The sequence below is a fragment of the Puma concolor genome, chromosome B3, assembly GCF_028749965.1.
Source record: "Puma concolor isolate L17-30 chromosome B3, mPumCon1.1.hap2, whole genome shotgun sequence".
NCBI lineage: Eukaryota > Metazoa > Chordata > Mammalia > Carnivora > Felidae > Puma > Puma concolor.
In genome coordinates this window covers 50,006,314-50,022,987 of record NC_141672.1, presented here as the reverse complement: position 1 = coordinate 50,022,987, position 16,674 = coordinate 50,006,314, and the positions used below count along the sequence as shown (strand labels likewise).

Sequence of the window (16,674 nt, the reverse complement as noted above, 5' to 3'; positions counted from 1 at the left end):
CCTTCTGCTTAAAAACTGCTTAGCAGGTCACGTCACGATGCAATTCAACACTCGCCTTTCCATCATGTGCTGGTGGAGTTGCTAAGCAGTTTGTGACTGCCTGGTTGGGAGGTCTCCTTTGGGAGTTCCTATCCCTTTTGACACTTAGCAGTCAGGAGAGGGAAGAGTGTCCCTTACCCCCACCCTCAAGCATTCCTTTGTCTCACACCATAGGGAAGGAAGAGAGTCTCCTGCGATATCAATTTTTAATTCCTTTTGGTGGGTGATGAAATTGATGAGATCGGCCGCATGGCCTCCTCTGTACATCTGTGTACCTATTCGTATTTATTACTAATTAAACTTCTATGTCAGTCTATGAGCCACAATGCTGATGACTGTATTTCTAAATGAATGCATGCAAATGTGCCTAGGAGCCGGACAAAGACAGTATCAAATATACTCATTAATAAATAATATCAATACTGTGCATCTGCAGGCTGAGATGTTTTTAACTTCAAAGAAGAGCTTTCATATCTATGATCTCATCTCACACTACATATTATTATTTAAAAACTCCTCTCTAGGGACAGGTTGTTCCACGCATGCAAAGCCGGGCAGGGTGAGGATAATGAAGACCTGCCTCAGGCTACCCGACATCACTCCGCAGGGCAGCCCAGCACTTGGGGCCCTCCAGTCTCGTGGGGTCTCTCTTGGCTTGTTTGAAAACTAAAGGCAAACATGAAAAAGTACACTCGTTTCAAGTGGTGCTGGGAGCACACACACACTCGGGGCAGGAACAGGGAACTAAGGAAGTGAGGCTACTTTCAGGACCGACTTTGGAGCTTCTGCAAACAATGAGAAACAGACAACTTCAAACTCACGTCAGGCATCCAGAAAGCCCAGAATTGGAAACCTCTAGTCTCCTGGGACTGAAAAGCCAGTTCCTGTTTATTCTATCTACAGCTGTGACTTTTTCCCTGTCTTCCCCAATTTCTCCAAGAGCATGCCTTCATTTTCAGGAAGGTTTTTTTTTTTTTTTTTTTTTTTTTTTTTTTAACATATTTTCACCTAACCTTTTAAGGTTTTTCTGTTAGACTTCCTTTGGAGTAAAAACACCATGTCATTGTTTTCCTAAGGCTGGGCTGTGGTTATGGAAATGCCCTTCTCTGAAATTACTCGGACATTTAAAAAATAACTCAAGGGCGCCTGGGTGACTCAGTCGGTTGAGTGTCCAACTTGGGCTCAGGTCATGATCTCACTGTTCGTGGGTTCAAGCCCCGTGTCGGTCTTGCTTGATGTCAGTGCAGAAGCCTGCTTTGGATCCTCTGTCCCCTCTCTCTCTTCTTGTCCCCCACTTGTTCTCTCTCTCTCAAAAAATAAGTAAACATTAAAAAAAATTTTTTTTAAAATAACTCAAATAAAAGTAAAAAACAAAAAAACAAAACACAAAAAACAAAACCACCCTGAGAGTGAGGCTCTCCCCCATCCCTATCTGTACGGTCCTAATACCAACCTGCAGTGCTTACACTTCACAAAAATTCAGGCTGTATCACCTTCCCTGGAGTGGACACTGTAAAGGTTGCTTCAGAATTTCCTACCTGGGTATCCGATAAGGAGGACCGGGTACTGTGGGTGGTGAATTCTTCCACCCTGATTACTCATGAAGAAAGAACTAACTTGTGATTAGCTATTTTAATTCTTGCATTTTCAAGGGTAAGTGGAAGGACTGGTAACCCACGTTACAACTACCAGTTGGTCCCACCTACTTTGCCGTCACTGCCCTGCCCCTCGGGCTGCTTTGACACAGGTTGGTTTCTTACCAGATACCAGGTGCCCTTTGAGAATTAGCCTCACTTTGCCTGCTGCTGTTTTTTTTAATGTTCTTAAAAAAAAATTTTTTTAAATGTTTTTATTTATTTTGAGAGAGAGGGAGAGCAGGGGAGGGGCAGAAAGAGAGGCAGAGAGGGAATCCCAAGCAGGTTTCACGTGTCAGCACAGACTCCGATGCGGGACTCGAACCCACGAACCACGAGACCATGACCTGAGCAGAAACCAAGAGTCAGATGCCCCTCGCCTGCTGTTTTGAATGAGTGTGGCCTTTGCACGCAGTGGGCACTCAATCCATACTGAGTGAATGCAGCTTAACATCATCATTTGGTCTCTGGGGGTCTGAGTGTCCTCTATGTAAAATGAGAGTACTGGCAAATGACTGCTTATATTTCTTCCAGTTTTAACATTCCATGAGGCCTTTTGGATAGCCATTTAAAATTACCTCCCATTGCGAAAGCTGTCTCCAAGCAACAGAACAGTACTTCCTGACTCCTCGCCTGACCTCTCAGCCCACAAACACGTTTCTCACCGAGCCTACAGCATGATAGTATCTGTAATGCGTATTTATTTATTACCTAGCGATACATCTCAGGTTGTTATTTAGCTTTCCGGCTGTGTGGGTCCTGTCCTTGAGATTAGAGTGTAAGCTTCCCAAGCCAGATACTATCCAGAATGTGCTCGGTAAGTATTTGTTAAATAAATAAATATTACAACAAGGAATAATCTTCCTTCTGTCTACAGGGAATTCTGGGCTTAAGGGAGGCAGAAAAAATCAAGGGTGAAGCCCCGATTTGTGGTTTGGGAAACGTGGTGTGTGATGAGGCTGCTCTTCAAGACAGGGAGTCCTGCAAACACGCAGGTTTGGGGTAGGGAGGAGAGGAGATGAATTTAGAGAAGAGCTGCATTCTATACATCCTTCTTGAGATTCTCAGAGAGCATTGGCCAGGCCAGGTAAGGATTTTGAGACATGAGGTCCTGGCCAAAGGAACATACTTTGTGTTCAGCCCAAAGCTTCCCAAATAACTGAGTGTGTGTGTGTGTGTGTGTGTGTGTGTGTGTTTTCGTGTTTATTTACTTTTGGGAGGTGGGGAGGGGCAGAGAGAGAGGGAGACACAGAATCCGAAGCAGGCCCCAGGCTCTGAGCTGTCAGCACTGACCCCGACTTGGGGCTCGAACCCATGAATTTTGAGATCATGACCTGAGCCGAAGTCAGATGCTTAACCGACTGGGCCACCCAGGCGCCCCTAACTGAAAACACTGGTATAACCTGCGAAGAGAAGCAGGGCTAGGAAGGAAGCCTTCAGACCAAGTCACCTTTAAGGAATGGCCGGGGGCATTTGAAGGAGAGCATCCAGAGAGGGACGAGGAGTTTTAACTGCTGGGCCTTCATCTGGGCCCAGTGCTTCCATAGGTACAGGGAAAAGGCAGAGTCCCAACTCTTGCCAACGGAGCGACAAGGGAGCCCTTGGGCCATGTCCTGGACCGTGCGTGGTTCTTGGGAAGATAGAAGGCACTTGAGCACTTCGCTCCCAGGTTCAACTCTCCCATCACTCTCTCTTCTCAAAGAAATCACCCCTTCCACTAAAAGGAAGCTCAGAGGAACACTCTGGAGTTCAAACCAAGAGTAACCATCCACTCTTGTAACTGTAATAAATCAGGCTTTAAATTAGACCTGATGTAGGCAAAGACAATACAAAACTTTAACAGCATAGAAAAATGAATGTTCTGAGTGAGTCACCTCACTCACTCATCTGGGACTGTCCTCAGACTTCCCTTTAATGTTTCATATCAGCATCAACAGCATCAGTTTGTTTCTTTTGGTAATTGCCTATTGGCATATGGGAAATTGAGGCAAGGTGAAGACGTCGAACAAGGGGGTGCACGGGGTGCTCATGCTGGTGGGATTGAACAGCGGGGTAGCCACTTTGGAAGAGAGTTCAGAAGTCCCTCAAAAAATTAAACACAACATTACCATATGACCCAACAAAGGGCATGGGGTTTCCTTTTGGAGTGATGAAATATCCTAAAATTAAATAATGGGGAGGCACTTGAGTGGCTCACTCGGTTGAGCATCCGATTTCAGCTCCAGTCCTGATCTCACAGCTCGTGAGTTCGAGCCCCACATCAGGCTCTGTGTTGACAGCTCAGAGCCTGGAGACTGCTTCAGATTCTGTGTCTCCCCCTCTCTCTGCCCCTCCCCTGCTCATGCTCTGTCTCTCTCAGTCTCAAAAATAAATAAAAACATTAAAAAAAATAAAATAAAAACAAGAAAATGCAAGGGGGATGAATACTTTACTTTCAAGATAAAATTTCTCTAAATAATATAAAATTAGTGAGTTGTTTGCTACTTCTTTGTTCCTCAAGTGCTTTGTCACCAGCAGTTTGTTTTCACAGCTGCGTGGCAAGTGAGAGACAGTGTTATCTCCGATTCCTTTTTGCCAGAATACCTCTTTTTTTTTTCATTTTATTTATTTAGGTAATCTCTCCACCCCATGTGGGGCTTGAACTCATGAACCCTGAGATCAAGAGTTGTACCCTCTTCTGACTGGGCCAGCCAGGTGCTCCTCCAGAACAATTCTTGGTGGTAAAATTAATCTATCTCTAACTGAGATTTCTTTTTCTACTAGAAGTGCAAATAACATCCACCCATTGGTTTCTGAAATATGTGTACCAGGGGTGTCTTGTCATTTCTACAAAATCACATAAGACATGTTTACTTATATAATTTGTCCATACATTTCTTAGATTTCTTTTCCACAAGTCAGGTTTGTTGAGGTATAATTTATATTCGGTCAAATTCACCCTTGAAAGGTTTCCAATTCTGTGAATTTTGGTGAAAGTTTACAGTCATAAAACCACCACCACACTGGAGATGTGTACTTTTTCCATCACCCTAGAATATTCCCTCATATCCCTTTGGACTCAACCTCCTCTCCCCACATCCAGGCCCTGTGCCCCCCTGACCTGAGTGCCTTTAGTGCACTCTTCAATTCCTATCCTGTGTTCTCGTGATTTCCTCTGAGATAAATCTCTCTACCGGGCAGGACGCTGCTTTGTATCCCAACGTGGTACCTGGCACTTAAAAGTTGCCTGGCGAATAATGCTGAATAAATGAACGAATCACTTGTGTTTTAGATTCTGCCAAATCCAATCAGAGACTCTGCTCTCTGATTTCCAGGACATGCCATTTGAAAAGGGGCTATTAACGTCGGGGAAAGCTTTCACCTAGAGTTTTAATCTTTACAGTCTTTTTTAAGCACATTTTTTTTTAAGTTTATTCATTTTTGAGAGACAGAGAGTGAATGGGGGAAGGGCAGAGAGAGAGGGAGACACAGAATCTGAAGCAGGCTCCAGGCTCTGAGCTTGTCAGCACAGAGCCTGACGTGGGGCTCGAACTCATGAACTGTGAGATCGTAACCTGAGCTGGAGTTGGGCGCTTAACCGACTGAGCCACCCAGGCACCCCTCATCTTTACAGTCTTTTTAAAAAAGGGGCCATAGTGATTTCCAACTTCAGGGATTTGGCTGAGCATTTCAAACATTTTGCTAGACTTGGGGCCTACAACTTTTTGGCTGAACCAGCTTGTGGACCTCTATCCTCTCAACTTGAATAAACAGATGGAAATGCAATCTGGGACCAAATGCAGCTGCTGCATAGTCCTCCCCCAGTGCTCCCTGTCTCTGATCGCTCCACCTCCACATGGCAAGGCCTAGGGTCTCCTCCAGAGCTTCCCTAAACAGGTTCTATGGGATTCCAGACCCATTTTGTGAAGGACATCTGCTTGAGTGGGAATGTAACCTCCCTTACCATGCAGGGTGTGGGTGGCCCTGAGAAAACTCACCTGCAGGTGGCTCATCAGTCAGGCCCAGATCCCTTCCATCCTTCCTGATCTGATTCCTCTTCTGTCTTGATAGGACCCAGAAAATTGACATCCCCAGAGCAATTACAAGAGGCAGTGAACAAAATTCTTCCTTGGCTGGCTAGTTCTAGGAAATGGCCTAGTCCTTGAAGAGAACGGCCCTTTCTTGAAAGGTATGGGTGCTTTTCTCCAGACTGTACTACTGGACCCAAGCAGGGGGGTCCCTGTGCACTTTCTGGGGTTTGGCAGTCCTCCCTTATGCCCTTTGCCCCATAGCACAAGCACCACAACAAACAAACAAACAAACAAAAACACATACACACATGGTCCCTCCTGGGGAGGTTGCTCCTTGCCTCCAAGATGAAATCTTCATACTGGCATCAAATTGCATCTGATAGAGACCGCATTCCCTTCCTTCCTCCTTTGCCCCCACACTTTGCCAGGCGACTTCCCTGCATGGCAATGCATTATGTAGGCCAAATCTGTCAAGGCGTGAACCCCTGGATACAAGGCAAGGTCCTGAGAGACGTTGCTAAATAAACCAAATGGCAAAAAGGTGTTAATTTTAGTGTTAATTGTGTAGTTCATAACCCTGTGGACGGATAAACCATTACTCAAGGGAAGGGGGCTGGAGGTGGGGGGGAGGGGAGCAGGGATGCTGGAGATGGGTAAGCTTCAGAAAAAGGTAAAAACAATAAAGATAAAGAAAAAAAAAAGAAGAGGGGTCAAAGTAGAGGAAAGCTTATACTCTTCATGCAGATCTAAAACTGTGACCATCAGATTTTTGCGCTATTACCACCATGATAAGAAATCTATTTTATTTCGTCGCGCGGGGCGCGCACACACATCCACAGATGTATGGAATACACTGGAAAGTAAAATCGTGCACAGCTAGCCCCAGGCGCGGGTGACTGGCTTCTCCAGCACAGCCGGGGGGCGCGGGTCACGCCGCCAGCAGACGGAACCCCGAGGCCCGCCCCAGGCCTGCAGCCGACAGGGCCCCCGCGCGGGGGAGGAGGGCGGGCCGGGCGCCCGCGGGGGTGGCTCGGGCTCCCGGCCGGGGCTCCGCGGTGGCGGCTGGGCACAAGGCGCGGCGCCGAGATGGACGCGCGGGACTGCGCGGCCGCCTGGTGGGAAATGGTGGCGCGGAACCTGCGGTGAGTGCTGGCCGCGCGCAGGGCCCGGCGCCCCGTCGTCCTCCCGCCTTGAGCCCCGGGGATGGGCAGGGCGCATCGGGCCCCAGGCGGCGGGCGGACCTAGCCCTGGGGCTCCCCGCAGGGTTCGGGGCCCCCAGAGCCCTGCGAGCCCCGGCGCCCTTTGGGCCGCGTGATCCTTCGCCTCGGCGCCTGTTCCACCCCCGCGAGCCTCTAGGGTTTGCTTTTTCAGGAGCTTACATCCCCTTGGGGTTTCTGAAATAGAGATTTCCAGAAAGATGGCTCAGGTTCCTCTACCGGTCTCTTACCTGCTTTGACCATTGTGCTAAAATTCCGGGCGGAGTTTTAAAAAGACCTATGTGTGACAATACGAATCTACCATGACTCTTAGATGGCATCCACTTAGGTCAAAGGCCTGTCTGTGTGGGTGGAAGGCCAGCTCCCCCAGGGGGAACTCTCTTGGATGTATTTAAAGAACATCCCTCCATAATGCTAAAAATGTATAGTGCATTGAAACCATACCTGTGCCAAGTTCTTACATCCTTTTAACTCTGAAATGTCTGTATCAGTGGGTTTAAACTTATTCTTTCTCCTATTTTAAATCCGTGGCTTTAACAGTAATGTTAAACTACCCTGAATCGACCAGCAATATATTGCCAGTCTCATTTGCATTGAAGCCAGGTGTTGGTTAGAGACCCTGGACTCAGGAGACTCAGTATCTTGATTTGTTTTGTTGGGGTGGGAAGGTATTGACATTTCTGTTCACCTTCCTTTATATTCCTATGTTTTGTTTATTGCTGATTACAAAATATCCAAGAGTCACATCCAGACACCAGGGACTTCACTTTGGAATGTCTGAGTGATGAAGACTAAAACCGATCTTGTCTCTTCTATTCCTTCTGGAGCAGAGAGCAGCTCTCCCCTGGGTCAGCAGTGTAGACCCACACTGACCATTAGTCAGAATATCCTGACTGATTACACTTTTCAACTTCACATTCCTGGGCCTTACCTCCTTGACATGGTTGTTCTGAAAAAGCTGGCATTTTCTGCTTTATCTCTCATGCTCTCTCTAGAGTTGGCCGCTGATTATTTAACATTTATTTGGCAGAGAATCAAACCTGCAGTTCATGCTTTTAGAGAACAATCCACTTTGTTGATAATGGAATGGGACATGGGGAATTGGGGACCCTCTCTTACTTGCTTTACTAATTACTAAAAAATAAGTCTCAGGAGATGCTTCCTGAAAGAATAAGATACAAGCACATTTCGTCATCTCTACTGCTGTAATTTAAGACCTGCTGAGGCTGAAGCACAGACCGATATCCAGCATCCTGGATCCTTTTGTTTCTTGGAGCCAAGTTGGTTTAGATCCGCAAGCATTCATGGAGGGCTGGCCCTGCGTTTTGAACTGCTAGTCGCACAGGATCTATTGTGATGTGTTGTGTGACTCAAGGAAAACATTTAATGAAAAGGTGTTTTCAGTGATTATTTTTTAATGCCTTGGGGATCTGTTTATTTTGCAAATATTTCATAAGGTGTAGTTGCTACTTAAGATAGACGGGTCCAGGAGAGTAAATCTTCACTTGCAATTGGTTTTCTTCAAACTAGAAAAATGGGAAATGTGCTCAGGAAAGAAGCTGAGGGAAGCCAATGGGCTATTTCCCTCTTCGTTGCTCCCCATTCACCCCGAGTCTTCGCATTTCTGGATAATTTAAGAATACCCCCCGACCCCATGAGCAGGCTGATAGATGGATTCATTCTTTCCACAGCACTGGCCGTCACCTCCCTGTTGGGCACTAGTTTAGGCTTGGGCACAAAGAAGTAAATAAAACTGGCACAAATCCCTGCTCTTGTGAAGCTCACGTTGATTAATTTTCTTTTCTTTTTTTCTTTAAAAAATTTTAAATGTTTTATTATTTATTTTTGAGAGTGAGAGAGAGAGAGAGAGAGGGAGAGACAGAGCATGAGCGGGGGAGGGGCAGAGAGAGAGGGAGACACAGAATCCGAAACAGGCTCCAGACTCCGAGCTGTCAGCACAGAGCCGGATGCGAGGCCCAAACTCATGAACTGTGAGATCATGATCTGAGCCGAAGTTGGACGCTCAACTGACTGAGCCACCCGGTTGTCCCTCCCATTGATTAATTTTCAACTGTAATTCAGAAAAGAGAATGAAGCCCTTCTTCTCTACCCTGAAGCTACTAATACGCATTGCTTCCTTCTCCATTAGGAGAGAGATCCACTTGCAGGACAGTTCTCGGACCTGAGCTAGACAGGGAGCACCGTAAAAACAGCACTATATGCCATGTGGTTCTCGTCAGTGGGAACGCAGGACTGATAGTGGGAAAACAACTGGAGAACAATTACAGGTCAAACTGAGGCCCAATTATAATTAGTGGGAGGGGTGAAAAGAGAGGGAAGGTCACCGTGGGAAGGTCTATCTCAGAGAGAGGCTTCAACAAAGAAGAAACCCTTGAGTGGATGGATGGAAGGGGAGGATTTGGTTGGGAGGAAAGAAGGGAGGAGAACACAGGTATAACTTAGGTGCTCGGTGATCAGTTCATGTTGGCTGAATGAATGGGTACATGGGACGCCTGTGTGGCATTGTCTTACTATTTGGAATAGCTGTCTTGCCAAATGGGGTTAGAGTTGGGCTTCCTAAAGCTGGTGCCTCTGAGTGTGAACATGAATGATTCGCCCTGCAGCAACTCAGGTTCCAAGGTAAGAATGATCCAGTTAGGTTCTGTGGCCCCTGTGGGATGCTGTGCAGTTACAGCCACAGCTGATCAAAGGGCAGGCGAAAGAACACCAAAGCATCAAGGTGGCTGTTTGATGTGGCTGGCCGTTAGCGGGGATTGGGCTGAAATTGCATCCTCCACTCAAATAAGGTCTGTTAGCCACTGGTGACTTTTGATTCCCCGCTGATCTAGGGGAAGTCAAATTGACAACCCCTAGTTAAAAGAAGTTGCTGTGCATTATTGATGCTCCGAGGGATCTGGTCACTCTGTTCTTTTCCCGCAGTGCTTCTCACAGAAGTGCCTTGAGCTATTTGAGAGAAGGGTCCTGTATGAATTATTCTTTAAAAACAGAAACATATTTCCCTCTACTGCCTCTGCTTCCCAAGCACCCTGCTACCTTCAAAAGATAACTTAGCGGGAGACTAACAGGCAGGGTAGCGTGAGTTCAGAATCAGGAGAAAGCAAGCCTGAGCCAGCCAACTGGAAGGAAGCATAAGAATTCAACCTGTGTTCCGTTCTGCCCGTCTGGACTTGATCTGGGGCTCAAAGCGGCTTCTCTGGGGTGTTGGTTTCTTATCTCTAAAATCAGAACAACAATGTCCTCTCCTTCCCACCTCCTTCATGGAGGCTATTTTAAAGTATTATGAAACAATCATTTTCATTTTCTCCTTGCTGATTTTAGGCATAGGCAGTTGCCTATGCCTGCTACTTGGAGGGCTACCCATTACACTTAGCCCACGTCTCTTTTCCACAGCCTGCAGAATTTCTGGAAATTCATTGGCGATGCATGATCTCCCTTCATGCCTCTTCCAGACATATAAGCACTCTGAATTTTTAGTATTAATACGAGGGAGAATTTCTTTTTAGAGGTCTTTCTTTGATGACTTTGGAGTCAGAAGTCTCCTTGAGGACACAGGAACAGGAAGGGAGAAGAGTGTGGGAGGAAGAATGGACCCTAAGAAAGGCCAAGGGTGCAGAAGGGGAGAAGGCGGGAGTGGGGGTGGTCCTGAAACAACTTCCTCTAAGGACTGAATTTTGTTGCCAGAAGCCAGCCTTGTTCTTGAGGTTCATTTGTGCCTGTGTGGATGGCAAGCAGCATTCACCGGGACTGTGACAGCTCATTGGACATCTTCATAGAACTCTGGGGTCACACCGACCTGGGTACACGTGACTCGGCCATTCATTGGCTCTGTGGCATTGGGGAACTTACTTAAACTTTTCAGTCTCCTCATTTGCAAATTGCAGGTAACAACAGCTATCTTTTAAAATGCTCTGGTCTAGCAGAGAAATCAGGGTGGGGCGGGGGTGGGGGGTGGGGGTGGGGAAACAGTGCATCCAAAATGCTTTCCAGTCCCACAACCTCATGATTTGATTACACTGAGCAGTCTTTTACATTGACAGCATGAAAGAGGGAAAGGGATTTCTTTAATGGATGATGTGGATAAAAACTGGAAGCAGGAAGTGGTGACACTGACTTCCTGTGTCCCTCGTTTCTCAAAGGTAGGAGGCATTCAACCCTCATAAGAGATGTGGCTCGAGACCAAGGTGGCATTAGTGACCCCTCATGGACAAGTCCTAACTAACTTGTCTGCTGATGGCTCCTGGTTTGGGTGGTTTGTGTCATGGGAACAAACAGTAGAATAAACAAAATGTGTATGGCCTGCTGTGTCCCATTTCCTGACCAGGCCCCCGCCCTGATGCAGCAACAACCTCCAGGTACTCCCCTGCTCCCCATCCTGCTCCTCACAGCCACTCTTACCTGGGATGTCACGTCAGAAGTGGGGGTTTTTCTTTCATTAGTTCATTTCTTCTTAAGACCCAGCCAGAAGACTGGGGAATCTGATGATTTTTCATGCACTGCTTTAGACTAATAATAGTTAACACATACAGCACTAAATCGTGATGTGATCAAAGACTGTGGCACCTGTTAGTAGTCTGCATCCTATTTCCTGATGACTTTGGGGTCCAGCCTTGGTCTTCTTTGGGGATGCACTGGGGGAACGGGCCTGACCCTGGTGCATTCATGCCCCCTCCCACTTCTGTTCTGTGAAACCTGGGCTTTTTCAGCAGCTGGTTGGAGCCTTGATTTATTGCCTTCCTTTCCTATTCTCCTTAGTGCCCAATCCTGATCTGTCCTAATGACCTACAATTCTGTAAAACATTTTGCTTTAATGCCAAGTCACCTGTAATTCCCAGTGTTAGTCTCTGAAATTCTATTTGGTTGTTAAGAGAAAAACCACACCAAGACAAAACTTGGACTGATTTTGAACACCTTGTTTTTGTTTCACAATATCTTTCAGATCTATTCCATGTTCCTGTTTAACACTAGGAAGAAAAATTGCGGCTCTGTACAACAGCTTTACTAGTAAACCGTTAAAAGAACACATTTTTCCTCCTTTGATGAACATGCTAATATTTTTTAATTTTTGTAAGTATATATTTTTCATTAATTTGCCTATATATTTTTTCCCAAATAAAGACCTCACTGCCCTTTAAGTTGTGACAATGAAAAAGGCATGTCAGCTATAAAATTGTAGCTAGAGGAGCGTCTGGGTGGCTCAGTTTAGCGTCTGATTTCAGATCAGGTTGTGATCTCACAGTTTATGGGTTCGAGCCCTGTGTCAGGCTCCACACTGACAGTGTGGAGTCTGCTTGGGATTCTCTCTTTCCCACTCTCTCTGCTCCTCTCTCTCTCACACTTTCTCTCTCTCTCAAAAATTAAAAAAATAAAATTGTGGCTAGATTTCAATGATCTGAAACCTGTTTAACACTGGCTTTGGGGTCTAGCATGAATCCTTGCAAACTGTTGGGGGGAGATGGATAGAAAAACATGGCCTTGTGGGTGGGGTTTAACTTCAGGAGCTCAGTCTTCATATTAGCTGGTAATATGGATACCTTACTGCTTGGTGTATTCTCTACTTTCTTGCTTCTTCATTTTACCTGTACCCCTTGAAAGAGAGAGAAAGCAGAGAGCTAGGGTGGGGAGACACTGATGTGAGTAATCTGTTTTCCTGTGTTTTTTCTACTGAGTGCTGTTAATTAATGTAACAGTGTACATTGTAACAACACAGTCCTTCCAGCACACAGCCACTGCTCTCACTGCCTGGTCCCACAGGTATGTTGATTCTGGCCATCTCATGGTTTGTGGCTCATGATTAGATTTTATTTAGTGGAAACAGTAACGCTTGACATAGGAAGAATACTCATTCCTTTCTTCTAGACCCTCTTAACTTTTTAGGGGAATAGTCTTTGTTTTTAGCTTAAGACTAGGCTAAGGATTGAATAAACTCTATTATGGCCTATCACACTGGTGCTATTTTAAAATCTTGCTTTAGGGTTTTTTGTTTTCTTGTTTTCTTGTTTTTGTTTTGGCACCTCTCCTGTGGGCTACTCCTAGTTTATAAAGTAAAATACTTTGCTAAGAATTTCGTGTGGTAGCTTGCAACTTAGAAACCATGTTAACCATGAGACTAACTACTTTTTTCGATAGTGATTAAAAAACACGGGATTTGATTTGGGGTGTTGATAATGACTTCTGCTTTCTAGTCAAAGCACCCTTTCTTGTGGATTTAAAGAGACCGGAGTTAAAGATTGCTCACACAGTGAACTTCTATATCAGAGTCGAACCTGGGGTGATTCTGGGAATCTGGTGAGTGCACTGAGGGACACTGGGCCGCTTCACGGACATGGTTTTCATGTTACAAGGGCACGGGTGAGCAGCACGGTGTGAGTCACCTGTGGAGAGGTTGGTGTTTCTTGCTGTTCCATATACCTCCCCTTTGTACGGATATCTGACCTACCTGAATTTGCTTCTCACTAATTTTACCTTGGAGTGCAAAGTCTTTTGGGTGTTGCTCTGTGCATTGGCTCTTTCACCGGGTCTGAAGGACCTGCCTTGCCTCACTCTTCTGCCTTATTCCACACCAGCCTTCCTACACTATTGCAGACCTGCTGGCCTCCTTGCACACCAAGCCACGCTCTCGCAGGATATGCTCTGAGTGCAACACTTTGCTCCCTCCTTTCGGCCAGCTAACTGCCTACTCATCTTCAGGGTCTCCATTTCAATGGTAATTTGGTAATTTTCAACAAAGCCCTGCCTCATCTCCCATTTTGGGCCACCTGTGCTTGTCCTGTACGGCATTTATTCCCACGGTAATTCAATCAGTGCTTGTGCGATTATTTGGTTAATGTCAGTCTTCTTTACAAGACTGTAACTTTTGTAGGTGACTTTGTTGGCGGGTTTTCACTGCTTAGCACAGTGCTTGGCACAGAGAAGACACTCAACTGTCAAAATCATGAGTGTTCTATTGCTTTTTTTTTGCTATGCTAATGTCAATATTTTTTTCTGTTTGGTTCTACTACTTGTTCTTGGCTGCCATTTTTCCAGTGTCCTGTTTTATGCTTCCTCTTCCTGAGTTCAAACGTGTGTTCCTAGAATGTGTGGAAACCAACATGGGTTCACATAACTTCTTCCTAATGTGCACCGTGTGGTTCAGCTAATTGTGCTGGCATTTGAAAATCTTTTTATTCTTTGCTCCTGCCCTGGCTTATCCAGCTGGCAGTGATGCCTGTCCTCTCGGTGCTGATGGGTTTGATGTCAGACTTTGTGCCCCTAAACGGTTGAGAGGACTGAAGATTTATCATTACGTAGCCAATTCTCCAAGTCCCTTTGTGACATGTCTTATGGCAGGATTTGCGTCCTCAGGATTCGTTCACCGATTTAACAGGGTGGAGGAACTGGTGTTTAGGCAGGTGTTTAAAATCACAAAGTCACAGCTTTCTGGAGAACAGCTTCATTTCACACTAAAGTTCTTTTCTCCTACCTAAACTGGTTTCCCTTTAAATTCTTTCAACTTGTTTTTTTCAGTGAAACAAACAGCAGGTGACAAATACCTATTGTCTTTTACTTGTTTCCACCCAATGGACTTCATTTCAATGGACAGCACCTAAGATTCGCAGTCTTGGAAGATTAATGGTTAAAAGGGATTGTTTCTGTGCATGAGGGAGGTGGGGTAGAGTAGTGGTTTTCACTGTAAGATGTTTGTGGTATTATATTTTAATTTTTACCAGGTGCATATAATACTCAGAAATTTCTATACATAAATATGTAGTGTATATTTATACATATATAAACATATAAATCTATATCTATGATTGACGTAAGGAGGGCTTCAGACTTTGGCTAGGAAAGCCAATTCCCTCTGTTTGTTAAAACCTTTCCTTGCTCTTCAGGCACACGGTTCCCAGCTGCCGGGGTGAGGATGCGAAGGGAAAGGACCGTTGCTGGTACGAAGCAGCCCTTCATGATGGCAATCCAATCATTGTTTATCTTCATGGAAGCGCGGAACATAGGTCAGTGCCTTTGCTTGGAGTTTTTTGTTTTTTAAAGAGAGAGGTAGCATTTCATCCCCATAGGGGAATAAAAGGCAGAGCTCAGTTTTCAATTCTGTAAGCATGCCTCCATATAGTCTTTTTTCCTTTGTGGAAATTTGAGGGCGTTCTGGCAATAGGCTTCTCTTAAAAAAAACCCTACATATTCCATATGTAGAATAAAGTAGATCTTTAACTGAAAGACTAACTTCTAAAATTTGGATCCCAATTTCAAGGAAGGCAGTGGTTCCTTTACTCCAAAGAGTGTCTGAAATGATGAACTGAGCCCACGGATAACTGGAAAGGGAACAGGCATGAGATATGGGGAAAAGGAGAGCAATTTCCATATCAATGGTCTTCTCACAGAAGTACATGGAGATTCCTTAATTACCATGCATCCTATTAATCAAATGCATGGACTCCCTATGAGACATCATCTGGAATTCTGACCACTGGTACTGGGGACCATCTGACTGGTTCTAGTCTAGCATACTGATGCCTCAGCCCACTCTCTGTTGTTCCATCCTTGCTTTGTAACAAAGAACGCCTCCCTGAAGTCCTGCTCCCTTTTGATGTGCTGCCAGAGCCTCCAGTGGGCCTGTCATCGGTGATGATTATCAGCTGTGACTGCATCGCTTTGGGTTGGGGGAGGGGTGACGTGCCTCAGAGACCTACAGACCCAGCTCTGTCTCTGAAGGGACATTGCACACTAAGTGACAAGCTCTGGAATCTGCCCCTAGGCTCTGTTGCCTGTGTCTTTTTTTCACTCTCTTTTTCTGTCTTGATGGCTTTCTCAAGACTTGACTTTGCACCAAGGGCTTTCAGGAGATGTCCATTTTAGAGAGAGATTTACAGAGGCTTTCCATGAAATTCAACATCTTTCAACACTGTTTAACATTGTTCTGATTGGGCAAACTTGGGCACGGTGCTACAGTGTATGTATTTGCCCACACGTTCATTTCTGACCCTCTGTGTGAATCTGCTGTTATCCCAGATTTACTGGCTCTGGGGTTAGCCCCAGCTTCTTCCTGTTCCCTGCCAGAAGTCTCAGCTTGCTACCAGCAGTACTGAGCCAAAAGGAGGCCAAATGGGAGGTCACCAGGACCTTGTTGAAAATAGTGGTTCTAGACTTGGGACCCAGAGAAAAACCCCGGAGGGTCCATGAACCTCTTCCACAAAATTGTACAGAAAATGTCAGGTGTGGATATATTTTTCTGGGAAATGGGCCCATAGCTTTAATTACATGTTTTAAGGGCTCCATGATCCACGGAAGTTGAAGACATTTGGCTCTAAAACAAAAATTCAAATGGTTTTTAAAAGAATCCTCTGCCTTTTGAATCATCTTTGTCTCCCTTTTATTAATAGAGAGTAGATGATACGGTTATTTGGGGGAAAAAGGGTTTCTTGTACCTTCGGGACTGTGAGTCTGTCTCCTTCACTTCATCTTGCACTTACTGGCAGGGTGAACAGGGTACAGGCACATCTTAGTTTAGTGAACATCGCTGTGTCATCCTTTGTTCTGAAAAGCCACTTTCCAGAACTGATTTTCCTTTAGCTTCTAAAAGTATTCTTAGAAATAAGTTTTGCTGTGTAGCAGTGAAAGGAAGTGGATTACCAGTAGTTAATCACATGTCTCTTTTGAGAAGCACTGGCCACCTGGGCATCCGGCACCCATACAGACGCACACAGCAGCGGTGGGGAGCCATCCATCATTCACCCTGACACATCCAAGTGGGCTATGACACCA

The 16,674-nt window shown here is 45.5% G+C and overlaps 1 protein-coding gene across 1 annotated transcript in view; it reads left to right on the top strand.

The window, feature by feature from the left end:
- Positions 1 to 6,699: 6,699 nt before the first annotated feature.
- ABHD12B (abhydrolase domain containing 12B) overlaps positions 6,700 to 16,674 on the top strand; it is a 32,087-nt gene continuing 22,112 nt past the window's right edge. The window contains exons 1-4 of the mRNA XM_025919737.2: positions 6,700 to 6,825; positions 11,858 to 11,985; positions 13,104 to 13,206; positions 14,790 to 14,909. Coding sequence (XP_025775522.1) covers positions 6,770 to 6,825; positions 11,858 to 11,985; positions 13,104 to 13,206; positions 14,790 to 14,909 — 407 coding nt within the window. The 5' untranslated portion in view covers positions 6,700 to 6,769. The remainder of the gene's footprint in view (positions 6,826 to 11,857; positions 11,986 to 13,103; positions 13,207 to 14,789; positions 14,910 to 16,674) is intronic.